General features: G+C 50.2%; 9 protein-coding genes across 9 annotated transcripts; 3 read left to right on the top strand and 6 right to left on the bottom strand.

Annotated features, from left to right (window-relative positions):
* Positions 1-26: 26 nt before the first annotated feature.
* On the bottom strand, positions 27-3,033 carry MES1 (methionine--tRNA ligase; the record flags this gene model as incomplete). The annotated part of the gene is made up of 2 exons (XM_024858265.1): positions 27-273; positions 803-3,033. The coding sequence occupies 2 exons, from the start codon at positions 3,031-3,033 to the stop codon at positions 27-29; spliced, it is 2,478 nt and encodes an 825-aa protein (XP_024713671.1).
* An 830-nt stretch (positions 3,034-3,863) lies between these two features.
* C7M61_002907 (glutamyl-tRNA(Gln) amidotransferase subunit) lies at positions 3,864-5,219 on the top strand (the record flags this gene model as incomplete). Its single annotated transcript, XM_024858264.1, has 1 exon — positions 3,864-5,219. The coding sequence occupies one exon, from the start codon at positions 3,864-3,866 to the stop codon at positions 5,217-5,219; it is 1,356 nt and encodes a 451-aa protein (XP_024713670.1).
* A 165-nt stretch (positions 5,220-5,384) lies between these two features.
* Positions 5,385-6,236, bottom strand: C7M61_002906 (GTP cyclohydrolase I; the record flags this gene model as incomplete). The annotated part of the gene is made up of 1 exon (XM_024858263.1): positions 5,385-6,236. The coding sequence occupies one exon, from the start codon at positions 6,234-6,236 to the stop codon at positions 5,385-5,387; it is 852 nt and encodes a 283-aa protein (XP_024713669.1).
* An 811-nt stretch (positions 6,237-7,047) lies between these two features.
* SSD1 (mRNA-binding translational repressor) lies at positions 7,048-10,602 on the bottom strand (the record flags this gene model as incomplete). The annotated part of the gene is made up of 1 exon (XM_024858262.1): positions 7,048-10,602. One exon carries the CDS (start codon positions 10,600-10,602, stop codon positions 7,048-7,050), a length of 3,555 nt encoding a protein of 1,184 aa, XP_024713668.1.
* A 1,385-nt stretch (positions 10,603-11,987) lies between these two features.
* Positions 11,988-13,379, bottom strand: HYS2 (DNA-directed DNA polymerase delta subunit; the record flags this gene model as incomplete). Its single annotated transcript, XM_024858261.1, has 1 exon — positions 11,988-13,379. The coding sequence occupies one exon, from the start codon at positions 13,377-13,379 to the stop codon at positions 11,988-11,990; it is 1,392 nt and encodes a 463-aa protein (XP_024713667.1).
* A 273-nt stretch (positions 13,380-13,652) lies between these two features.
* TEN1 (Ten1p) lies at positions 13,653-14,039 on the top strand (the record flags this gene model as incomplete). The annotated part of the gene is made up of 1 exon (XM_024858260.1): positions 13,653-14,039. One exon carries the CDS (start codon positions 13,653-13,655, stop codon positions 14,037-14,039), a length of 387 nt encoding a protein of 128 aa, XP_024713666.1.
* A 265-nt stretch (positions 14,040-14,304) lies between these two features.
* Positions 14,305-16,596, bottom strand: PPR1 (Ppr1p; the record flags this gene model as incomplete). The annotated part of the gene is made up of 1 exon (XM_024858259.1): positions 14,305-16,596. One exon carries the CDS (start codon positions 16,594-16,596, stop codon positions 14,305-14,307), a length of 2,292 nt encoding a protein of 763 aa, XP_024713665.1.
* A 1,635-nt stretch (positions 16,597-18,231) lies between these two features.
* C7M61_002901 (uncharacterized protein) lies at positions 18,232-20,304 on the bottom strand (the record flags this gene model as incomplete). Its single annotated transcript, XM_024858258.1, has 1 exon — positions 18,232-20,304. One exon carries the CDS (start codon positions 20,302-20,304, stop codon positions 18,232-18,234), a length of 2,073 nt encoding a protein of 690 aa, XP_024713664.1.
* A 2,651-nt stretch (positions 20,305-22,955) lies between these two features.
* Positions 22,956-24,857, top strand: C7M61_002900 (uncharacterized protein; the record flags this gene model as incomplete). The annotated part of the gene is made up of 1 exon (XM_024858257.1): positions 22,956-24,857. The coding sequence occupies one exon, from the start codon at positions 22,956-22,958 to the stop codon at positions 24,855-24,857; it is 1,902 nt and encodes a 633-aa protein (XP_024713663.1).
* Between the last annotated feature and the right edge of the window lie 259 nt (positions 24,858-25,116).

The following is a 25,116-nucleotide window of genomic DNA, read 5'->3' as shown; positions in this document are numbered from 1 at the left end:
TCCAGACCCGGCAGAATTAAAGGCAGCTATGCGTGAGAGTGGGAACATGTCAAGGGCTGATACAAGTCAGCCTCACGGAATCCACGGGACTCCTCCAATATCCTGACATTCCAGCCGACAAAGTCGATTTCATGCCTTATTTTCCAGAGCTCCCTTTGGGCGTCGCCTAGCCAGCGTGGTTTGATATAAAGCTGGGTGGCCACGATAGGCACGATCAAGCCGATGGAAAAACCTAAAAGAGGACCTTTAAAAGAACCAGCAGGCATGGAGTAGCTCTTATGTGGTGGATCTGTGGAGGGGATGGGAGCCTTATATACCCGGGGGAATGGCAACCTGTTTGGCCCCTCCTCGGGAGCTTTGGACGCACCTTGGCATCACAACTCTGCATGGAGTGCATGCTTTTAGAGTGATTTCGGATGGTGCCGAGATAACCGACGCAATTTGCCTTGCTATGATGAAATCAGGCCATTTTCGAAAGTCACATCATTGCATTCTACAACTGTCAGCATTGACTTTGAAGTTTTGCCGGGTTTTCCGGTCGGGTCGACTCGACTCCACGTTTCGGCACATGGCACATGCGGAAACGTGAGAGCACTAGTGTCGTTATCGTCTGCAGGAAATTATGGGGTAAGCCGCACTGGACGCGCAGACGTAGTGAGCCCGGAGAACTACGGAACAACCTAATTTTTGTGACAATTATAATTCCATTACTTCCCACAACTCCTCTCTAAATTATGCTTCCTAAAACTGTTCTGTAAGCGTGTTGGCAACGCGAGTCTATTTCTGTTGCTTTCCTCCGTACAAGGCCTTCCACTCGTCTATCTTCTTCTCGTCGATTCTCTTGAACAAGTACTGGGCCTTGCCGATATTGTGGCCTGGTTCCAAAACAAGCTCAAACTTGTCTGTGATGGACAATGGTGGAGCAGCCAAGGTCTCCAGGATCTGGTTTCTGGTCTCGGGCATGAATGGACAAATGATGGCAGAAACAAGGTAGATCAAGTTCAAACCAACACCCACAACTGCATCCGACACATCTGGAGAGTCGTTGAAAAGAGAGTTGTCCAACTTATTGTCCTGCAAGAACTGGTTACCTCTGGAAGAAATAGCCATGGCCAACTCCAAACCTCTTCTGATGCTGACAGCTTCCATGGCCTCGATGTACTGAGCCAACAAGGAGTTGACGTCGTCTGCGAAAGCCTGGTAGTTGGGGATGTTCTTGGGGTCAAACTCGGGGATCACGCCGTTGTATTTGGCGATGGTGAATTTGACTAATCTGTTGACGAAGTTACCCAAGTTGGCCAAAAGCTCCGAGTTGTTCTTGGTGACAAACTCCTTCCAGGAGAAGTGAGAGTCCGAGGTCTCTGGTCTCACAGAGGCCAAGTAGTATCTCCAGACGGATGGCGAGATGCCGGTGTCCTTGGCGTTGTTTCCGAAAACACCCACACCACGAGACTTGGAGAATTTACCGTCCTCGTACTGCAAGTACTCGGTGGTGTTCAAGTGGTGCAACTTGGTCCACTTCTCTCTGGTACCAATCTCGGAGGCGGGGAAAACCACAGTGTGGAAAGGCACATTGTCCTTACCCATGAACTGGTAGAGCTCGACGTTCTCTGGGTTCTTCCACCACTTCTCCCAGGCCTTAGGCTCGTCCTTTTCCTTGAAGTAGTTGGCGGTGATGGAAACGTAACCGATACAGGCGTCGAACCAGACATAAAGCACCTTCTCACCGTAGCCCTCCAATGGAACAGGAGTACCCCAGACCAAGTCACGAGTGATACATCTTGGCTCCAAGCCCTGCTTCAACCAGGAGTTGGTGATGGTCTTGGAGTTCTTGGACCAGTCGCCCTTCTCGGAGGCCTCTGCAACCCACTTCTTGAGTTCAGGCTCCAACTCGTTTAATTTGAGGTAAATGTGAGTGGACTCTCTGACCTCAGGAGTGGCATTGTCAAGCTTACAGCGAGGGTTGATCAACTCCAATGGGTTCAACAAACCACCACACTTGTCACACTGGTCACCACGAGCGTCCTCGTAGCCACACTTTGGACAGGTACCTTCGACGAATCTGTCAGCCAAAAACGCCTTGTGAACAGGACAGTACAACTGCTCGGTGGTCTGTTCCTCCAAGAAGCCGTTCTGGTGCAACTTCAAGAAAATGTCTTGGGCAATCTCTGTTTGCAATGGGGTGGTGGTACGGCCAAAGTGGTCGAACTCAATGTCAAACCAGTCGTACACCTCCTTGTGCAACTTGTGGTACTTGTCACAAAGCTGCTGTGGGGTCACCTTCTCCTCAAGAGCCTTGGTCTCGGTGGCGGTACCGTACTCGTCGGTACCACAGATGAAAAGAGCGTTGTAGTTTCTGTTTTTGGCAAAACGGGCGTAGATGTCAGCAGAAAGCACAGAGCCCACCACGTTACCCAAATGAGGAACGTTATTGACGTATGGAAGGGCAGAGGTGATAAGAATGTTTCTCTCGTTGTCCTTGGGCTGGATGCTGTTTCCTTGCTCCTTAACCAAAAAGCCTGTCTTCACTTTGGTGGCTCCAGTAGCAGCTGCCACAGTTCTCTCGATGGAAGTAGCAGATTTAGCTTTAGTAAGAGCCTCAGCGATCTTGGGGTCCTTAGCAAACTCAGCAGCCCAGGAGCCGAGGTCGGATCCCTCCAACTCCTTAACAAATGGGTACACAGCACCAAAAACGATGATGTTAGCGCTGGACTGCTTGGAGTCTGGGGTCTGAAGCTTCTTCAAGGCATCCACAGCCTGGTCCTTCTTACCGCTCTTGAGAGCCTGGTACACCTCAGACTCCTCGATTTCGGTATTTTTGTCACTGGCAAAGTCGCTCAGAACGTACTTGACGATGGCGTTGGGCTCCACGAGCTCAAAGCCGGACTTGGGGTCCTTGAGCTGGAGAGATGAGTCATCTGATCTGGCAAAGTCCACCTTAGGGGCGAAGAGCGCCACGGCAACAGCAACCTTGACGTTGTTGGCCTGCGCAAGAAGACCCTTGCCTTTGTCTGCAGCGACCACGAAGGACATATTTGACGATTTAGTGGGAATATGGGTTCGGAATTTTTTTCCAGTGAGTCTGATATACTACCTCCGTGCACCACGATATAGGTCCAGTGCCGGGCCAAATTTGTCAAAGTGTAGAGATTTAGGTAATGTGGGGATTTTGGGAGATTGTGAAATTCGGGTAATTTGGTGGTGTCGGTTTTTGGTGGTTTGGATGGCCGTTTTGTGGTCTATTGGTGGATGACGATAAGGCGCATCCACAGTGGATAATGATGATCTGAGGCTGCGTCGTGACTGAGAGCTGACTCCACTGTGGGGACAGGAGGGGAAGGGCCCTTGTTTTTCATTTTTTGATAAAGTGTCATAAGAAAGAATGTTGGTAAAGTTTGAATTCGAGGTGTTTTGGAAAATTGTCAATTCGCGTGGACTGGGTATTCTGGACTAAAGTGGTCTTGGAGGTGATTTTTCGCAACCATTGTTGAAGCGAGTATACCCTATCTTCAACAGACACTCACAGAAGTTTTCGGACAGTTTGGATATGTTTGTCATAATTTTTGAATCCCTAGATTGGTGACGAAATCCTTAAAAATTACCACTGCCTTAACAATTACTGAAATGGCCTGTACAACCTTCTCCCCATCCTAAGGTACTACAGTATCATTTTTCAACAAATCACATAATCCCAATTCTGTTCACAGCCTCCATTTCCGATCACCAACACACACCAATAGTTAACGAATCTATTAAAAATAAATGAAATGAAGCCTTCCATCTCCACCGTCTTGCTCCATACACCTGCAGTGCGCACTGGCCTTGGCTACAACTCTTGCTTAATCTCATACTCCATCTTCATCATGCACCGATTGAGCAGTAGGCGCTTGGCCACGGCCATCAAGGACCCCTACAATGCTTTGATCTCAATTCGTCAATCACCCAAACAAGGCGAAGGCCCACTTGCTCCACTCACTTGGGTTGCCAAAGACAACATCACCACTACCGAAGAACCCACCACATGTGCCTCAGCGGCACTTAAAAACTACTACAGTCCGTTTGACGCCACGGTGGTGAAGCTTCTAGACGAGGCGGGAGCGACTTTGGTGGGAAAGGCCAATTTGGACGAATTTGGCTTGGGCTCTTCGAACACCAATTCTGCCTTTGGGCCCGTGAAGAACCCGCTATATGAGGAGTTTCGGGTCGCCGGAGGCTCTTCTGGTGGTTCAGCCGCTGCTGTTTCAGGAGAACTCTGTGATTTTTCTCTAGGCACCGATACGGGAGGATCAGTGAGACAACCGTCGAGTTACTGTGGAGTACTTGGCTTCAAGCCTACCTACGGACGTATTTCCAGATGGGGAGTTGCAGCATACGCTCAGGGTTTTGACACGGTGGGAATTGTGGCTCGTGACTTCTCTGTCATTCGCAAAACGTTCGATGTCATAGATAAGTACGATGAAAAGGATGTCACAGCGATGCCTCCGTGGATAAGAAATAAGTTTGGCGCCGCTCACTTGCCTAAAAAGCTCAGAATTGGCGTGCCCAGGGAGTTCTTGGTGGGCGAATTGCTGGAGGAGACAAAGAAGGAATATTCCACCACTTTGGAGAACCTCATGAAGGCGGGCCACACGGTTGTGCCGGTTTCCTTGCCCAGCATCAAGAAATCGCTTCCAGCCTACTATACCTTGGTTTCCGCCGGAGCTGCATCCTCTCTTTCTAGATTTGACGGCGTGAGGTACGGCGTTCTGGTGGGTCCTGAATACCCTGAAACCATTATTCCTGAAAACAGAGCCCACGGACTCGGCACTGAAGTGAAGCGCAGAACGCTATTGGGAAACTTCACGCTTTCGTCTGAATCAGGAGACCATTTCGTGCGTGCCACAGGCATTCGTGAGCATTTGGTGGAAGAAATGAACGATGTGCTTCAGTTTCCAAACCACTTGATCAACACTGAGGGCAACCCCGACGGTGTTCATGTTTTGGTGGCACCCACGGCATTCGGCATTGCTCCTACGATCGAAGACTACAAGCTGGCTTGCAGAACGAGTCTTGTGAACGGTTACATCAACGACATCATGACGATCCCCGCCTCTTTAGCCGGATGCCCGTCGATCTCTGTCCCCATGAGGAATCGCCGTTACGGTATTCAGGTGATGACCCAGTACGGTTTCGATCGCTTCCTCCTCAAGGCAGCTGAGCTCATTGAAGCCCACAAGTAGAAGCACACTCCACCAAGTAATGATATAATTTATAGAGCCAATAACGAAATATACACTTTCTCTACTCTAAAACATGCATTGTATAGAACTGAATGAGGTGAATCATAGCGTCATTATGGAGGGCCCGTTGAGAGGCCCAGCGCTGCACCGATGCAAGAAAAAGGCCTACTTGCGGCCCAAGAGCGTCAAAAACTCGTCACGAGTCTTTTGCTGCTGGCGGAAACAGCCCAACATGCAGCTTGTGGTGGTGGAAGAGCCGGTTTTTTGGATTCCCCTGCTCACCATACACATGTGGGTGGCTTCAATCACCACGGCCACGCCTCGAGGATGCAAAATCTCGCTCAAAGCCATGGCAATCTGCTTGGTCAAACGCTCTTGCACCTGGAAACGGCGGGAGTACATTTCGGCGAGCCTGGCCAACTTGGAAAGTCCCACCACTCGCTTATTGGGGATGTAGGCAATGTGGGCCTTGCCAAAGAAGGGAACCAAATGGTGCTCACACAAGGAGTAGACCTCAATGTCACGCACAATGACCATTTCGTCGTGGTCCTCCTCGAACACTGCTCGTTTCACCACATCTCTGATATTGTCCTCGTAGCCCTTGGTGAAGTAGAGCATGGCCCTGGCGTACCGCTCGGGCGTCTCCAAAAGACCTTCTCTGTCGGTATCTTCGCCTAGCTCGTGCAAAATCGATTTCACGGCCGAAGCGATCCGAAGTTCTCTAGCTTTGGCTTCCTCTGGCGTTTGTTCGATTCTGCTTCTGGCTCCCTTGGACGGCCACGAAAGACCGTCAGAATCAATAGGAGGATTCAAAGTGCATGGCGAAGCAGCCCTGGTCTGAAGAGGGGTGCCGTACTCCCGGGCAATGTATGAAGCCTGGGACTTTTTCTGTTTCTTAGCCGCCAGTTCTCCCAAAACCGGTTTGGGTCTGCCGATGCCGTTGGCAACGTCGGCGTGGGTCGTGTCTGTGGAAGCAACGGAGTCAGGCCTGGCTGACTCGGGCTCCTGGTCGGACATCGGTGTATGGACTTGTTGCAATGTGGATGATGTCAGGGAGAAGGAGCTGAAAATTTTGACCCTGCTATCTCTTTATCACGAGGTGCACGGGTGTGGGTGGTTGACTGTGGTGGATCTCGTGGGTGTTGAGCCTTTTTTTGTGTTTTTGTTGATGTGGCGGGTTTGGCGTTTATAAGGCGTTTCTGGGGTGTCTTGATTTGTGTGTATTGTGGAAGTTTGACGGGGAAGTTATGACACATTGAGCATCGTTCGGCTGCACCGTTTGTTGAGACCATGCATGAAGGAAGAGCACTTGCATTGATTGGGATGAAAACGGCGATGCCGATTGGTTCAGAGGGCTTTTGGGGGAAGGTCTTTGAAAGGTGGGTTATTGGGGTTTTTTTGGAGGTTATGGATTTTTGAAATTTCACAGGATGTTTCGGAAAGTTGTGTAATGTGAAAAGTGTGGGGCAGATAGGCTTAATTAGATAAACGGCATTGAGACGGAAAGGCCCCCCTCAGACGGAAAATTAAGAGTATTCATTTTAAACTTAGTTTCTTAAAACCACATACAGATTCCTTAGATTGACTTTTTTGATTCTTTGAGTGCTTTTAGTGCCTTGTCCGTACCTAATTAATTAATGCGAGAAGTCAAATGGTGAGCACTTTGACACATTAGGAGGGGAACGGCTCTGATCACAATAGAGTTTAATGTCACGCAAAACCGATCTCTTTGTTTATGGTATTTTTTGATCTTACTCGTAAAACCACGTCTCTGCTACACCAATTCAAGATTATCTGTATTATCAATATGCTCAAAGTTCGTGATTCGTTATGCCTCGGCGAATGGATTCAAGACCCGCACCGTCAAACATGGCAACGCCATGCCCTTACCGATCTCGGCCCGCAACAAAACGGGCACCGGCTGCATTTCACGAATCTCTTGGATGTAAGACTTGTTTTCCACACGGGTGACGACGTCTTGCAAGTAGGGACTCAAGCCACCGTCGTCGGACGTAGGTTCATGGAAAGCCCCAGAGCCAGGCCGGCTGCCAAACTGGCTGATGGATGGTGACGAAGGGATTGATTTCCAGGGCTTGATCTGTGGTGGAGCGACCTTAGGAACGCTGAGCTGCAACGCGGACAACTTCTCAATCACGCTGTCGGGCACAATGTTGTTGTTTCTCTCAGTAGCGTTCTTGCGCTGGATCTTGGCGGCCTCCAGCGCTGATGTGCGGTACTTGTTCTTGATCGACAGACGGTAACTCAATGATGACTTCTCGTCAGGTGGAACGTAAGTTGCGGAGTCTACACCCTTCTCCCAAAACAACTCAAGCACACGGTTTGCCTTGTCGAATTCAGCCTTCACCAAAGGCAACTGGTCGCCGTGTACTCTCTTCTCAATGCCAAATTCAGGGATAAATACATCGAAGGATGACTCATAAACCTGAAGCACGGTGCCCATCACTAATAACTGGCCCGCATGCTCGCTCATCTCGTTGATTGTCTGTGATAACAACAAGTGGATACCTTGCTCTTGAGCATTAGCAGCGCAATCCTTCTTGAAGTTGCAGTAGACAGAGATGGCATTCAAAGCGTCCAAGTCTGGTGATTTCTCTCTCTCAGCAGCTTGGATCACTTGCTTCACCTGCCGGTGCACAATGAGATCGGCAAAACGGCGCAATGGCGATGTGAAATGAGTGTAAAGTGGTAAGTTCAAGTAGTAATGCGAGTAATTCTCAGGGTCTTGCTTACCTGCAATGTAGTACTTGGCTCTGGGCATGCACTTGTACAACAACGTCTCGATACATTGTCTCTTGAGTGGATCGTCAATCTTCAAGATTGACTGCTGCAAAGTGCTTGGTGTGGAGGTATCGATTTTGAAGCCCAAGTTGAATGCTTTACGTGAAAAGTTCTCAATCTTTTGCAATGTGGGCAATGCCTGGCGACGCAAGAAAGCCTCGTCACCCAAAGTGGCATGAACTTTGACAGCAATGGTGGAGTTAACCTTGTAGCCAATTTCAGATACGATGCTAAGAGCAGAGCTGCTTTCAAAAATGTTCATATGCAACCTGACCTTCTCGTCATCAATCTGATCCAAGAGGGTCAAGCTAGGACTGATTCCGAGGGTCTTGTCATTCAAACGCTGACGACGGAATTCTTTGGCAATAAGAGCGAATGTCTTGATGTAGTCACATGTGGCCTGAGTGATCTCGCCGTGGACTTTACCGTTTCCAAGAATGGCATCGACGTCATCGAACGATACTGTCAGCTTGGGCACGACGACAGATTCCCGGATATGCACATTCTCCACTTCGAAGGAAGTAGTGTCAATCTCGAAGGTGACAGACACAGCCAAGCTCTTTTCATTGTCCTTGAACGAGATCAAGTCGTTCACCTCTGCAGGGAACAAGTGAGCGGCCTTCTGAGGCAAGAATACCGATGAGGAAATCTTCTTTGCCTTTCTTTCCAAAACGGAGCCAGGCTGGACGTAATGAGAGATGTCAACAGCATGGAATCCTAATTCAATGATAGTGTTGCTAAGACGCTTGACGTGCATGGCATGGTCGACAAACTGGCTGTTTTCCGTGAAAGCAACGACGTAGTCGTTGAAAAATTCGGCTCTGTTGGGGTTAGCCAATTCAGTCTCGACACTAGGTACCGAGGACAACAAGGACTTGACGTAGCCCTCATCGCCGATGGGGTATTCAGAGCACAGGAAGTTGTTGTCAGAAAAGATGGCATCAATACCAACTTGAGGGTCATCAATGCAGCCGAGCTTGTCGCCTAAGGTACCGAATGGATGCAAAGAAGTAATTGGCCATCTCTTGATGGATGCAACGAACAATTGATCGGCATATGCTTCGTGGTTGTCAACAAAATCTTTGGGCGCTTGCTCGGTAGGGATGGCGATCAATGGAACTCTTTTGTCGGTAGGTTTGAACCAAACAATCTTAGGAGCTTTGGGGGTCTGAACAGAAGGCTCCTTGCCAGACTTCTTGTCAATGGCAGCCTGCGCGGCTTGAGCAGGTCTCAAGAGGCCAAGAGTGCCTGTGAAGATCTGACCAGGGATTCTGTCAACTACAGCAACAACGTGTCCAGCGTACAAGGGCTTCACATCATCGTTGATCTCTTCCTCTTCAACCAAAAGCAACGACTGACCCTCGACTTCGACATCGTCGTTCTTCTTCATGGTAGGACGCTGCTTGAGAGAGCCCCTACGTCCAAGACCCTCATCGTCCTTGGAGTCGTCGTTCAGTGTGGAGGTGGCGTCGTTGTGAATGTCGTCGCTCAAGACGGAGGTGTTTTTCAGCAAGGTGTTGTCTTTACGACGCTTCTTCTCCTCCTTCTCCTTCTTGGACTCCCAAACTTCGTCGACGACCAATAATTCAACAGCCACAAGGTCGCCCTCAAGCGCACGGTTACGGTCCTTGGAACCGCAAATGAAGATATCCGCATCCAAAAGACCGTCTGTGGAGACATAGGCGTCGGATCTGTTCTTCTTGTTCACACGCAAGATACCGGTGACAAGACGGCCATCGCTGATCAATTCAGGCAAAGACAGCTGTGGCAAGTAAGGAGCGAAAAGAGACTTTCTGCCGCTGCCTTGGCCGCCGCCACCCTGGTTGGGCATGAACTGCAGCAACGACAGCACCAGGCCGCCAAAGGAGGAGCCCCTACCCTTGTGGCCAGGTACGAATTGAGGAGGCTCCAACGCCAGCAGGGCTCTTTGGTGAGCGGGCTGCTGCTGAAGGCGCCAATTGGAATTAATGCCGTCTGTCTTGGAGTTCAGACGAGCATGGGAGCCCCGTCTCAGGTGGCCCTGGCCGCCGCGTTCTGGCGAGAGCAGAAATGTGGGCGCAGGGGGATGCAACGGGTTGTTGTCAGGAGGGAATTTAAACTGCTGGTACAGGCGAGAACGAGAATGGCCTCTGGGAGAGCCTTCGGAAGCAGCAGCGGCGTAATTGGGGCTGGGGAAACGGAAGTCCAGCTGGAGCTGGCCAGAGGCGCTCTGACCCAAAGGCAGGCCCTGTGGCTGGAGCGGCTGGCTCAGTGGCTGGAGGAAACCCTGGCTGTCTTGAGGAGCCTGGTTTTGTCTCTGGTTTGCGGCGGCCTTGATAGCCTCGTTCAAACCCAATGAATGACGACGGGAGTGGCCCTGGGAAGAAGCGGAACCGGTACGCCGGTGGCCGCCACCCTGGGATGGCAGTCTTTGGTGACCTTCAAGGAGCTGTTTCTGCTGCGACTGGACAGCTTCCAACTGACGCTGCAAGTTGTACTGCTCCACCATCAAGGTGGTCAACTCGGACGGCGAACGGCGGTGGGCGATATAAAGATTCTTTTTGCGGCCCTGGCCGGACTGGCCGGGCGGTTCGGAGCCGGACATCCCTGAGGTGTTGTAGTTTAGGGTTGGTGATAAAAAGCGGTGGTTTTTTGCGAGCAACAGACAGGAGGCAGGGGTGTCCGTAACAAATGGCCAGAGAAGGGTTAAAAATAGGATATGCTGGCTGGGAAGGAATTGTAAGTGGAAGGAAGGGACTCTGGGTTCGGCGTAGGTGTTATTTTTTCTCAATTGAGTGAGCTGTTCAAATGTTGGCTCTTGCTCGCAGCAGGCCCGGGACAGATGCACTAGGGATTGTCACGAGGGAGAAAAACAAGGATAAATCCTCCGAAGCAGCAAACGGGCAAAGAATGGACTGGAAGCTTCGGTGCCTTAATTTTTCAATTTGAATTTGAGAAGAGTAGTAACGGAAAAATTGGGTGTTATCCGTGCTGGCTTGGCACACTACAGGCCCGTTAGTGAGGGTTCCACTGCATTGCTCGGGGAGGGTGGCAAGCAAGTATTTTGACGTGGGGTTGCCCCTGGGCGGTTGAAAAAAAAGAGTCAATTGACTAGTCACTATGGGTAAGTAAAGGTGTCACATACTAAATCAGGCACAATTGGCCACAAAACGGGCTCTTCGGATTCCACACGGCTCACCGTACAGCGCAGCCGTCAAATAATATACCCTCCGTAACTTTAGCAGCGCTACAGGACCCTCGTATTTGGCTGCGAAATATCACAAATCGTCACATGGGCCCATGCAAGGGTCTGTGGTAGGCCAGGCTTTGGAGTTTCTGGCTTGAGCCGCTACTTTCATGCGGGCATAGGAGCAGCCATTGTTTAGGCGCCATTGAGTCCACAGGAATTGTTGGCGCCGCTCACTTAGGCACCAGGCGTACCAAGAGTGGAACGCCGCAGACACAACCGGCCCAGCAATTCTTGATCAGCCATACACAAATATGCCTTTTTAGGGGTACGTGTCGGGCTGGTGGGCCTTGCATGGACTTTGTCATTATGATGTTTCTGGTTGGAATGGCGTGATAATTGTGATGGGTACCTGTGAACTGTGATTTTGGGGAGTTTTGGGGCGTAATTGAGGTTGGAGAGAGTCAATTGGTGGAGCATGGCCCTGCTGAAAGATGCATGTTGATGCTCGTTTTGAGAGCTCTTTGCAGCCAAAAGAACCAGGATAAGCACGTCTCGGGTATCACTCAATTCCTGGCGTGCCTTTGATGCCTGCAATCGTAAATTGTTGCTCAACCCTTCGAGTTTTGCTCGGCACGCCGAATCTAGCTTCTAGCTTTACGCTTCAAACTTCCCCTTCCGACACTCTGCAAGCTAGTGGGAACAATCTTTATTATATGCAACGTTCAGGTCCCCAGCTCTTATCAATACCGGGCAATGCCTTGTTGTCGTATTCATCGCTAAACGTTTTTGGATCAGCCGCTCTAGACGCCAAATTCAATCACCTTCACCTCCAACGTGCTAGTGTTGACCAACACCATCTGCCCTGTCTCTGCAAACTCTGGCAAGCTCACTACTGTAGACTCAAAGTCGCCCAATTGCACCTTTCGACTGCCAAACTCGCTTTGGTTTCCAGCAAAGTATAAGTGCGGCGTCTCTTCGAGTGCAAATGGGTCAGCATCGTCGTATGGGTAGCAGTAGAGCGTATCTGGTGCTGTAGGAGCCACATGCTGCCAGAGTAGCGTCTTGGACAAGATCTCCGAAGGTGCAACTTCCAGCTCAGGTGGGTAGTATTTGGTGATGTCGGTGATGTTCTGTCCTGCGGAGCCTAGGATACGGAGTCCGTTCTCCATCTCCATCCAGGCTGGATTCGTCACATTTTGCACAGGGTCAGTGGCCAAAGCTCCCGTGTACCTAGCGTTGATTCCTAGCAAGGAACGATGGAGCGCCTGTTGAGGCATGCAGATTTCAGCTGGGTCCTTGGGACCTGCCATGATAGTCACGGGAATCAGAGCCACGATCGACAGAAGCCATGCGTTGAAAAGCACCAAGGACTCTGCCTTGAAGTGGGAGGTATTCTTGGAGCCAAAGTCGTCTTTCGCCCGCTCGGTGTCTTCCTCAAATTCCTCCAATGAATTACCTGCGAGGATGACTCTAGACACTTTGCTAGCTAGAGCGACGTCTTCAGCGCTTCCTGCTTCTCCACAGAGCCATTGCTGTAAAAGCACGGTCTTCAAGTCGCAGTCGGTTTCTTTCTGGAATTTAAGGCCCGACACCAATGCAATGTATCTGTCCAGATCGGATGTGGAGAGCGGTTTTTGTGGAGCTGGTGTAGGATAAATAATCTCCATTGCCTCAAAAATGCCCGCCTGGATCTCGATTCCCAAAACAGCGACAATCACACCACTCACTACTCTGGAGTTAGCCAAGAGGTTCTCGTTATGCAAAATGGCCCTACCACTCTCATCCTCCAACATGACAATGCTAGCCTCGTTGCCAATATAGCTAGCAGGCGTTTTGGGCATAACGTCGTCTGTTCCATGCTCCACGTCCTTGAATATATCAAGCTTGTTTTTCATCTCCGTGAAGACCGTTCCAGAAACCCAGCACAACTCGCCACCAGAGATATCCAAGATCCTGTCTTTTCGCTGGATCTTCTGGCCGTCAACGCGTCTCGTATTGTGCCCCCACTTCTCCATGGCAACCAGATCCACCCTAGGCTTCAATACGGAGAGTCTGTGCTGGTACATGGAGAAAAACTGACGGGAGTAGTTTCTCGGTCTGGAGCTCAAATTGAATTCATCATTCTTTTCAAATGCTTCTTTGAAGCTATCGGCGACTCTTTCTGTCGTACCGTCCACAAGTGACTCGTTCATGATGGTGAGTATGTAGTTGATGAGGTTGGTGATATTCGCGTCGCGTCGCGGCTGCCTAGTGGATCACCATGGTTTGAACAAAATACGACGGAGAGGAAATTTTCTGTGGAAAAAAAAGATTACCTCCAAACGTGGCCATGAAACGACGATTTTAGGCATTTTTTCAAAAATTTCATAGCGTACACCCCTTATTTGATGCACCCTCTATAGCCTTCTCATCAGACACCTGCAGAAACTACTACCCCAGATTCAAGAGCACCACTTTCCTTATACATGCCCCGGATCGTGTTGGATCCTGCGGTCCTTCCACTCCAGTACCCCAAGGCATCCACAGCTAAAGTACAGAAAGTACGCATTGTGGCCCAGGTCAGCGAACACAAACCACCTTTCTTGTTCTTGGTGAGAGTTCCTAATCTTCCAGAACTACACACCCAGGTAGTGCTAGACGGAGCGCCAGCTGAGCCCGAGCCGGTGCCTATCAATATTGAGAATTTGCACGTTCAGGGCGATTGTCTACGAAAAGGCACGATTGTTTCAGTTTGGGGCACTTACGATGGAGATTCGGTTACAGCATGGGAGTGTAAACCTGCCAACGGACAGGAGTTGCTAGATGGAGGGAGTGAAATACTAGCGGAGGCGTCGAATCTTGTTGATCTTTGAGGCGGGGTGACCCAGAACATTGATGCATTTTTCAGGAGCATTCGTTAATCGAGAACAACGGGGATATCTGACGACAACGATTACCATAAACATCAAATCAACTTTCGCTAAACTCAACGGAAATCACTCCTTCTTGAATATCATCACCAAACGGCATCAAAGTCACCACAGGCCTACACTGGCTGAAAATTGTATCCCATTCACATGTAATATAATAACCTACTCCATCGCATAATAATCAATCAATCTCAGTTTACAATGACACCTAAGGCGTCGTGGGCTCTTGTTTGAAGGATGGCGCCATCAGACGACCAAAGAACTGGTCCCAGATAGGCTCTGTGGGCATTTGCTGGATAAGCTCAAACACTCGCTTTCCGTCTCTGTTGTGCCCGCTGGGCATTTCGTTCGAAATCGTCAAGTCCATGTTGGTTGGTTCTCTGATAGACGACACCGGCGAAAGATTCTCAAGTTCCAAGAAGAAATCTTCGAGGTGCGTTTCGGGCATCATAGGCGTGGGAAGAGCTTGCTCATAAGTACGGGGCTCTGGTTCAAACGCTTCACGAGAAACCCATCCAAAACGAGGCAGGTCATGGGAAGCTTCTTGCTGGGACTTTTCGCTTTCATTCGCAATGCCTTCCACAAGACTGGCCAAATTGCCCTTTAAGCTTCCAGTTCCACTGACCAGATCAAGCTGGTGTTTGCTGATTCCCACCATGGTGCCTTCAACTGCAACGTCGTAACGCAACTTGAGCACCACCGCCGTAAGCATCAGGAAAGTGTCCATACATGATTTTGCAGCCGTGCAAGATGCAACCAACAGCGCCAAAACCAGTAGACAGTCCTCTGTGACTGCTTTAACTTCATCAGCGCTGGTCAGGCTGCGCAGTTGTTCTGAGTTGTAAAGCACAAAAAGGTACGAAGTTCCAGCCATGAACAAATTGTGCACTGCAGCCCAGGTGTAGTTGATGGCCTTCTTGTGGTAAAGCTTGGTGTAGCACGCCATGAGGCCCTTCAGCGCCTCGAGAACCTTGAAGTAGGCGTCGGGCGCAAGTTGGAAAGTCTTTTTGGAAAGTCCGTTAATCAACAAAAGAGTGTGGTAATAGTTAAGGTCAAAGAACTCCGTGTTGAATTCACAGTTCATCTTGCGGGGCTTCTTGGGGCACCTGGCACGCCAAAGCTCGAGTTCTTCGGAAATATGTGTTTTCCATTGGGCCAAATTGGAGAAGCGTCTAGGAAGCTCGCCGTTCTCGTATAGGATTCTCTGGCACTCCAGCTGGATCTGACGCACTTTGAAGAAGGAAAGGGTAATTGTTTTGCAGGAGGCCATGCCGCCGCTGTTGTCGGAATAGTCTCTGGTATTGTTGTCGCTGGGGTCGATAAAGGCATCGTCCAATTCAGAAGGTAACCGTGCGGTGATGGACTCCTCGGGAATTCCCACAGGTCTGCCCAAATAAAAGCACATTTGACGGTCAATTGAGTAAGTGGACCAGAATAGCCTTCTGCGGCGGTCTTTGGTGAAGGCAGACATTGTCTGGGATTTTGGGTGCTCCTCCTTGTGGAGCCCCATATCCACACATAATCGTAGCGCAGTTCCTAGCAAATACCACACTCCAGGGACATTTGGTCTCATGACCAGATAAAGCGTCTGTAGAAGCACCGCCTCAAGCTGTTCAAGCAGATCAGCCGTGGAATACGTAGCATCCACATGTCTCATGGCAGCTTCCTTGAACAGCTCGCTCATGTGGGTATGATATTGCAAGTGGTTTGTCGACGAGGAGATGGCGAAGATGATGTTCAAGAAAAACAACGGTTTGCGGAAGCCCTCGGGCTTGGGAATTGACAGAGATACTCTGGCTGGATCCTGGTCTCCAGAAAGCAGCGCCTGCATTGCCTGCTTGTACTGAGCCAACCAGGTCTGCTCATCTGGCATGATTAAATCTTCGTAGCAGCTTCTGTTAAATGCCAGGTAGTCTGAAGCCAACAGCACGTTTTCGTCCCAGGCGCCGTAGACGGGAATAAATATGTCACGAAGGAAAGTCTCCCGATGAAGCACAGGAAGCTGGGAGTTGCTCTGGGCGAAAAATATTCGGATAAACTCCATGGCGGTCTTTTTCGGTGGTAGTATCGCTGGAGAAACGTCCACGGGGACCAGAGCCAGCAGGTCGCTGGGACCCATGTTCATGCGGTTCGCTGTAACCATTAATTTTGCAAAGGTGACGCCCATCGGGCCCACAGGCTCAGAAGCCACCAGCACCAGCGCCAGCACTGGGCTATCTTCCTCTCCAGAAGGATCCAAGCCATTCTGGCGAAGAAGGGCTTCCAATCTTTGCACTTTTTCTTCCAAATGGTACACATACAGCCGGGGCACTTCCCTACCTGTGGCAGGGTCGATACCCACGCATTCGAGACCGGCTCGTTCACACTTGGAGCATTTTGGGAAGTTCTGGTCACACTTGATCTTCTTGCTTCGACAGCGCTGGCACGCCGCTATCAGGCGAGATATGCCTACAACCGCAGCGGAACGGTCCTTGTGTTTCTTTCTCGGCGGACCGTCCATTCGGTAGTTTGACGGGGAGCTTGAGGTCAGGGAGTGAATTTTGAAGAGTGTTTTTCAGACTGAACTGGGGTAGTGGTGTGCTATCAGCGGGTTAAGGCAGATGCGGAATTGTGTCTTTGGGGCAAAGTGGCACAATGAAGCTGGCTTTTCAGGAAGAACTAAAACAGACGGGGTGTATTTGACAGCCTGTGCTTCACTTATACGGATTCGCCTGTGAATTTCTTGCAGCCGATAAGTGTCAAATGGAGGCTGACGGCAGTCTGGACAGATTGTGAGAATGTGCAAGGAATGTCTGATAAGGCCAGGCAAGCCACCGGCAGCAGTGACGACGAGAGTGATCTGATCGGAAGAAAGGGACAGCCAAACCTTAATTGAGGTGGTGGCGAACGAGGTCTTCTGGTATATCGAGAAAGGCAGCCTTATCTGTGCTTTTTTGACGTAAGTATAGATCAGAGCCAGCACAACAGAGCGCTTCATCCACTTGGCAAGAATTTGTCAAAATCAGAACCTCTGGGCCTATGGGGAGTCCGCACAGCCGATGACGATCAGGACGATCTCGATGATTTCGTTGTTTCTGAAAGGAAATGGCTGCGAACTCTGGGGTACGCCATGCAGAGCCCTCTACTCAGAGTCAGATAACGAAAGCGGCTCAGGGGAAACGGGGTTTGGCCGAGGGAGTCCGAGGAATTTTGCTTGGATTGGCAAAAAATGGCGGTTTTCTTTTCCGTGGCAAAATCTCTGCTTCATATAAAAAGGTCTGTTTGCGGCTTGGGCTGTGTTTCGGTTCCGCTGCACATTCCGTTTCGCAGCCACTGGCTTGACTAGACCCTGAGACAGAGCGGCTATAACGCAGGTTTCAGGCGAGAGGATGAAAAAACACTAAATGTGAAGAATTAGAGATTGAAGAGATTGGGAAAAAAGTGTAGAGCCGTGTGGGTCTGTGGAGAAAGTTTGACTTCGATGGCGGTGGGGTGGACCAGATAAGCGGGGCAGCACGGAATAGCCTAATGCCGTTGAACCACGGTTTGTGGAGAAATAAGGTTTGATTTTGAGGGTACCTTGAAGATGGAAAAGAGATGTACAGCGGTTAGCCGTGGGTTGATACGTAAGGCTAAATTCCAGTGGGCTACTTCTCTTGATGCACAGGGTTACTACTTCTCATTGAGGAAAGTTGACATTCAAAAACATTCATCTTTTTGCTTGGCTCGGTCAATAGCCGTGTGATTCCAATGCACCCTACGACATTGGCTCGATAAGCTCTCATTGTGGTGAACCGCATGGCCATTGTTGCAAGCGGCATTTAAGGTACAAGCACGGCTGACCGTTGTCAAGACAAACGGGAATTTCAGACTAGTGAAAAGTCGATTGGTGAGGTTTTGAAGTATTCGATAATCGCCATTCCATGTTGAAACACAAGCTCAATTGACCAGGCCAAGGGCTTAGGTGCGATGATCATCACCTGCTTGGAATTACATGAAAAATCCAACAATGCAGCATTTATTATCACATTGATAATGCCAGGCATTTTCTAACACATTTATTAGTACATTGATACAATGTAGGCGGCGTCGCCCAGGCATAATACAAACAATTAGGTTCAACTTTTATGCGGCATCAAACGTCTTCTGGTCTGTCTCACTGGCCGCTCAAGTGCTTGATACGGCTCTGCTGCAACTTGAACTTGCCCTGGAGGTCGGGAATCATGATCTCGTAGTCCGCGGTCGTGGCCTCGGTATCGTTACCATCGTCCTCAACGTGCAATGTGGTGACCAAACTGTTCTCAAGCACAGGGTACTTCAAGTGCTGCTCGTCCACTTTCTGGTCCGCCAACACCTCCTGGTCGTGCTCCAGCTTGGAGCCAGGGAACTTGGTGATACCGGTTCCGGCAACACTGGCGTACTCGGCAGACTGCTTGGCCAAAATCAAGTCACTCCAGTTTCTCTTGTTCAAAAAGTAATGATTGTCACGAGGAGAGCCGTCGGTGTCAGACATGAAGATAGGCACAATGTCCTCGGTGGTGTTGGAATCAAACTTGTGGATCTTGTTCTGTCTTTTAAGCAAAGTGGGCATGACGTCTGGAGGAGGAGCGTTCACGATAGCGGACGAAATGACATTGAATATCAAACGTGGGTCGTACTGCGGCGTCTCCGTGACATTGAGGTTCTCCTTTTCGGCGTCTCTGAGAATATGAGCATTAGGGTGGTGGTGGATCTTGGTCTTCATTCTGCCGAAACATCCCAAATGGACGTCACCAGAAAGAATGGTGATACGAACACCGTTGGCAGCACCAAGGTCTATCAAGCGCTTCATCAAAGCGTTACGTTCTTTCTTGTGGTGCTTCGAGCACCAGTGGTCGTTCAAATCGTCCAACACCTCAATGCTACCGTCGAACTCGTTGACCAAACCCTGTGCAACTATGCCTCTAGTTGCCAAACCACGAATAGGCTTGAAGATACGCAGGGTCAAAATCCACTCGAGCCAGACCATTCTGGGGTACAAGATGGGAACACCAAGCATGACCAAAAGGTGCTTTGTTTCGGGAGTTTTGGTGAGCTCTTCCTGGCATCGCTTGAACACGAGGTTGTAGGTATCGGGGTCAATGATCTGGTGGAGGCGTCTTTCGGTACGACAATCCACACCCAAAAGCGAGATCTCCTTACCAAGACGCATGTACACCGAGTGGTTGCGTTGCTTAATGAACTTACCTTCTTTCTTCAGCAAAATCCACGAAGGGTCGCTGTGGTAGACCTCCTCGTCCACCAGCATGTGGTGCTGGAAAAGCATGTAGTACTTGTAGGCGACATTTCCGATGGTGGAGAAGACATGGGAGGCCATAGTACGGTCCTTATAAGAGCCAAAACCGTCGATAATGTCGTGGTCATCGTAGATGTTGACGGCAGGAATCTGGGCCATAGATAAGGGGAACATGTGCTGAAGCGTGCCTCCGTTGGTGCCCTGCCAGTAGCCCTGACCAAACCACTCCAAGTACGCGTGCAAGTAGTAGTCGCCCATTTCGTCAACCATCTCAGGGGTCGTCTGGATCTTTCTCTTTCGTGCTGCAGTGGTCTCATTGAGCCATTCCTGGATCAGCTCCACGTGTTGCTTGATGGCGTCACAGTAGATCTGGTCGCCGCCGCCTAGCATGACGTGGTAGTGCTGTTTCTCGTGTTTTCTAAGCACATCGAGCCACAAGGACGACTTGTACTGGGAGGTGTCTGTCGATAAGGAAAAGCCGTTACACGAGAAGGACATGACGTTCATGGACTGGTCAGCAGCAGGAAGGAAGAACGCATGGGCGTCGTTCTGCTGGCCGTTGATCGAGTACCTGACCTTCTGTTCGTACTCGGCAAGGTCCAACTTGACATTGAAACGCCAGAACTTGAAGCCCTGTTCCGTGTGGAAGTTGATGGCAGGAAACACGCCTTCCTCGGGCGATTTCCAACCTGTTGGAGCGTTTTCCTCCGCAGCAGGCCCCAAAGCATACGACACCTCGGGCTCTGTCTCTCCCTTGGTGACAAGCAAAATCAGGGCTCTGTAGTTGGGCAGGTTCTCCTCCCACAGGCCGCAGAGACGAAGAATGGGACCACAGTGGATTTGGAGGCCATTGAGGGAAGGCGGCTCGGGGCAACTTTCGGGCACTTCCTCGGCGGCCTGTTTTTTGTTGAGTTCGACGAACTTTGCAATGGGAACGGGGTCAAACCAGGACATGTTGGTGAAAGAACCAGTGAGGCGCTGCGAATGTCAGCAACAAAAACATGAGAGATGGCGCCTGCGCAAACGAGGAGGGGCAAGTCCGGGCGGGGCGGGGGAAATTTTCAGTTTTTTTGCATTTTGGGGGAGAAGGGAGGTTTTAGTTTATGGTTTTTTGTTTTTGATGAGGAATTGGGTCTGGGGGTGGTGGGATGGTGGGATGGTTAGGGATCTTGAAATGGCCCCATCGCGATAAGCAATGGTAGCAGGTGGCAGGTGAAGGGGACCCTCAAACAACCACACAGTCGTCAAGCCGTTAACAAAAGAACAAGAGTGAATTCATCAAAATCCTTAGGAGAATTCTTCTACTTTTCAGTCCTTGATTTTTTTCAAGAATGCCAAACCATGGATGAAAACCTCCTGGTCACCGCCGTGGCTGCGAAATCAGGCACACCTGACACATGCGCTGCGCGTTCGCTGCAGAGAAGCTTGCTACGAATAAGAGGCCTCCCATTGGGCACCCAGCGGCACCCTAACAATTCAACAAGTTTGCCATTTTTGCTGTTTTTTTTTTTTTTTTTTTAGAATTCCAGCATTTGTCTTTGGGCGTTAAAAATATTTCAATGGCTTGGGCGGCAGACGGGGCTGCGGCGGCTTGGGACGCGGGAACGGTGCTCTCATCTGGCGCCAGAGCGGGCCGTCTGAGAATGGCCCCGGGCTTAGGCCGTTTCGTCCAGGCATTTTGTGGAAGTTTTTTGCAAATTCGACCCAAGCGGGCATCGGCATCCCCAAAACGGCAACGCCCTCGAAAACCTTATTTTCTAGCGACCCGCCAGTCTAGATCCGAAGGATTGAATAACGTAATCATTGGAAGGGTAGGCTGGAGGGGAAGCAAGCAGTGACCCGGGTCTGAATCATCGCTCCAGCATACGACTGGATATAGCGGCCAGGGAGTTGCAAAGCAACGGGGGTTATCTGAGCCACGTCGTAGCACAAAAATGAATTTTGGTGTTTGGTGAATTGAATTTGGTGCACGGTGAATTGTGAATTCTTTGTAAGTGATATGAATTTGGGGCTGAATGGCTGCAACTGTCTCATTCTCACTGGCCCAGTGCGTCACATTCTCAGACGGATGGCTGCGAAATCGCCAAATAGTCCACACCGGTCCATACCACTGGATCCCACATTTCCCACCTTGTCCCCTCCATAAATTCACTTCACGCTGTCAAAAATCCTTCTTTTCGTTTTCTCCCACAAAGACTGGCCTGTCACATGCTTCTTGGCAAACCTTATCATAACCAGGGTACCACGCCCCGCAAACCTCCAAACCACATCCTGCGGAGAACGTCACGCCTGGGTGAAAAAATGGAACAGCTTCGACAAGAAAAAGTCACAAAAGTGGCGGTTTCGTAAATGCCAGTCAACCTCCCGCAACAACCCTCCCATTCTTCCTCGGCTGCAAGTGAAAGCGTTACTAGCGCCAAGCCCAAGCGGCTGACCCGCACCATCGGTTATCAGTGGTGGGTGAACCTGGTAGTACCAAGCGAGTAATGCCCTTCAATTCTTAAACATTCACCTCAATTCCCCAGAAACCGATACTCATTCTGGCAATCTGGAATTCTGGCAATCTGGCAATCTAGCACTCTGGAATCTAACTAAATCCGCTAAATCTCTCTGTCTCTCAATTACCCACATCAACCTCCCGCTTGGCTGATCCATGTGGGATCTCATTTCACCTACCTTCAACCAACTCAATCGCTTCATGACCATCGGAGCCGGAGTTAGTCCGCAGATACGGCTTGGGTGGGCTTGTAGACGGAATGTGGAGACTCCATCACCCAAAAGGGTCTGGCCAGGAACAATTCTGTGCAGAGAAGACAAGTGGAAAACGAGCGTATTGTGCCGGTGGGGCCACACAAGGAAGATGGAAAAGCGGTCGGGGGTTCCTTTCGGTGACACCTATGGGGTAGGGGTGTTGGAGGTGGTATGCGTTGTGGTCGATCCAAAGCTTAAAACGAAAATCCAATGAGGTTTGAAACCGTCGATCCAGCTGGATTCCATAAATTATGGTAAGCTGCTTTTTCGGGTATAATTGTAGAATCTGACAGCTGGTCACCTGAGTGAATTGCGCTCTCGGTTGCGTGGTATTTGTTCTTCGTTCTCGGGGTTTTGCCGCCTGAGAGCAAATATCGAATTGTCCCACCTGCTGCTTCATAGCCTCATCAGCACAGCCTACGCACTCGCCGCACGAGCTGTAGAATGAAAGTAGCTCATGAGGTCAGCTTTGGCAGAGAAAAAAGAGAAGTTGCTAAAAATTGTGGATCTATCGCTCTCTTTATACCTCAAGGTGTCAATCCATGTCTGGGTTCAGCCTCCTCAGCCTCGCCTGCCTATGCATGTCAACCAGCAGGCCACGCTGCCGAGATCCAAACGTAAAGGTTTCGGATGAAGTCCAAAAAAATTGAAAACCACAAATTCAGCGAATCCCGCCCCTATTTATACTTTTCAAACCCCCTTCCCCCTCCGTCTCTTTATCTGCTTTGATCACCTCTGTCTGGGGTCGCAGGGGCCTCTTTGGCGGTGCAGGAGCGCCCAGAATTGTGGACTGTCAAGGTATAAAGAGAGACCAATCCCCGATTGTTCGCACCGTTTCCCCATATTTCTGATTTATGACAGAAGTTTCCGGCTACTGCCGAAGAGTGTCCTTTAACAATGTCCACCCGGACGACGAGGCGTCCCTGCGCTTCTACAACTACTCCTTCAACGAGCCCGTGCTGCCGACTGAGCCCCGACTCTTCAACTACTCGTTTTCCCACAAACGGGCTCGCCTTCCTGAACCGCCTTCCAAGCTGATCTTGAAGAACAGGCTCTCGCAGCAGCAGCTCACCGATAACCTCGCGCGTGCCCGCTCCTTGGGCGTGTCCTACCACGATATCAATGACTTGGTGGACTGTCCTCCGGAAACGGTGCCTCGCCTGGAACTAGCCATAGTCTGTGACGACGACGATGACGACGATAAGCTGCCGCGTGGGCTGGTGGCCGAGCTCAGTGCGTTCGGCCGCCGCAAGTCCTACTCTGGCATGACCGACGAGGAGCTCATGGCCCTCGACCCGCAGTTCAACACCCCAAAGCTGTCGGACATCAACTCCTTCAAGTTCGACTCCCAGCAGACATACTACAGAAACAGCCCCCGCCGCTCGTCCGTGGCCCCGCCCGTCATATCCAAGCAGGTGATCTACCCGCTGTCCAACGAGAACAACTACCCCTCCATCTCTCTCACCACCAAGCACGAAGACTACGACCACAACATCCTGACCGCCCGCAAGCTCTTGACCGTGTTGTCGGGCCGCAAGCACACTTGGAACTCGCTAGACTGGCTCTTGCAGACCCAAAAGACATCCGACATCGGCTTTCTCCAGAACGGCGACTACTTGATCGTGGCCGCATTGGTGCCCCTCAAGTACTTCAACGCCAATACCCAGCGTAAAAAAAATGCTCTTGAAGATCGTCTCTACAAGAAATGCGAGCACTTGCTCAATTACATTTTGCAGTCGCTCCCTGACCAGCTGCTCTGCCTCAAAGTGACTGTGGAGTTCATCATCGATGTCGCCCCAGCTGATCCCATGACGCTCGGCGGCAAAAAGGCTCCGCCCGTGGGCACAAAGTTCATGCTAGACCACATCTTCAAGCAGTACCTGCCCAATTTGGTGATTTTGGGTAACAAAAGCACAAACCTCAATTTCAAGTACCCAATGCGTAAGACCAAGGTGAGTCTGTCAATGTCGTCTGGGTCCACACCCACCAATGGCCTTGCCCTTTCAAAGTTTGCGCTGGCTCCTCAGATGTCCTCCAACGACGATCACGAAATGTATCTCATTAAATTGAGTTCCTACGTCATCAAGTACTCGCCTGTGCCTGTTATCGTTGTGGGAACGCTGAACACGATGATGCGCAAGAACGAGAAACCACTGTTGGTGACATTCTCAGACCACACCCGCGGGGTGAAAAGCCAATTGGAGATGCCATCGCAGAACTTAAGGAAAAACTCTGCAACTTCAACTGCATCGATTGAGTCATATGCGGGCCAACAGCCGGATGATACCAGCTTGTGCTCGCTGACAGAGTCCCTGCAGCATATCACCATGGGTGAGAGGCTCAATGAGATTGAGACCTCGGGGTCGGAATCGAAATTTCAAGACATGCTTGCCATCATTTCAACAAGTTCACTTAGGGAGCTGAAGGATTATCTCAGCAGCATCAATGACACTTCGAAGAATCCCCCAACCAGACTCAACAACAAGGTGCATGAGGCATACCAGAGCTACCACCACTCACGTGGCAGTGGACACCCCGCTACACGTACAATGTCCAACAGCAGCGGTGGCAAGCCATACAAGGTGAAGAGCATGATCTCTTACAGTGAAGAAGAAGAGCGGAAGAACGAGAAGAAGCTCAATGACAAGCGTCTCAAAAAGTCCATTTCGCAAACCTCGTCTGGTCTGAGCAACGGTGACAAAAAGGTTAAGAAAAAGAAGTCATTCTTGCAAAAGATCGGATTCAAAAAGTCATGAAGTCACGAACCCGGAAAATAGGAAAAAGGACCAGCAGTGCTGGAAGGTTAATGATTAAAGGTGTTTGTAGTGGTGTAGTCCAGTAGGGTCGAGTGAATGGGGGTATAGCTATGACTACGAACCTTCTCCCTCAAATTTCTTTCAATTGTCTTATCATTTCATGAAAAAGTTCCCAATCTTGAATGATTGACATATTGCAGTTTATTTAACCTAGCCCATTAGTAGAATGGGTTGCGTCTGTTGGAATTTTCAACTTTCG

Source organism: Candidozyma pseudohaemuli, assembly GCF_003013735.1.
Source record: "Candidozyma pseudohaemuli strain B12108 chromosome Unknown scaffold00006, whole genome shotgun sequence".
Lineage (NCBI taxonomy): Eukaryota > Fungi > Ascomycota > Pichiomycetes > Serinales > Metschnikowiaceae > Candidozyma > Candidozyma pseudohaemuli.
This window is presented reverse-complemented; position numbering and strand designations above follow the sequence as displayed.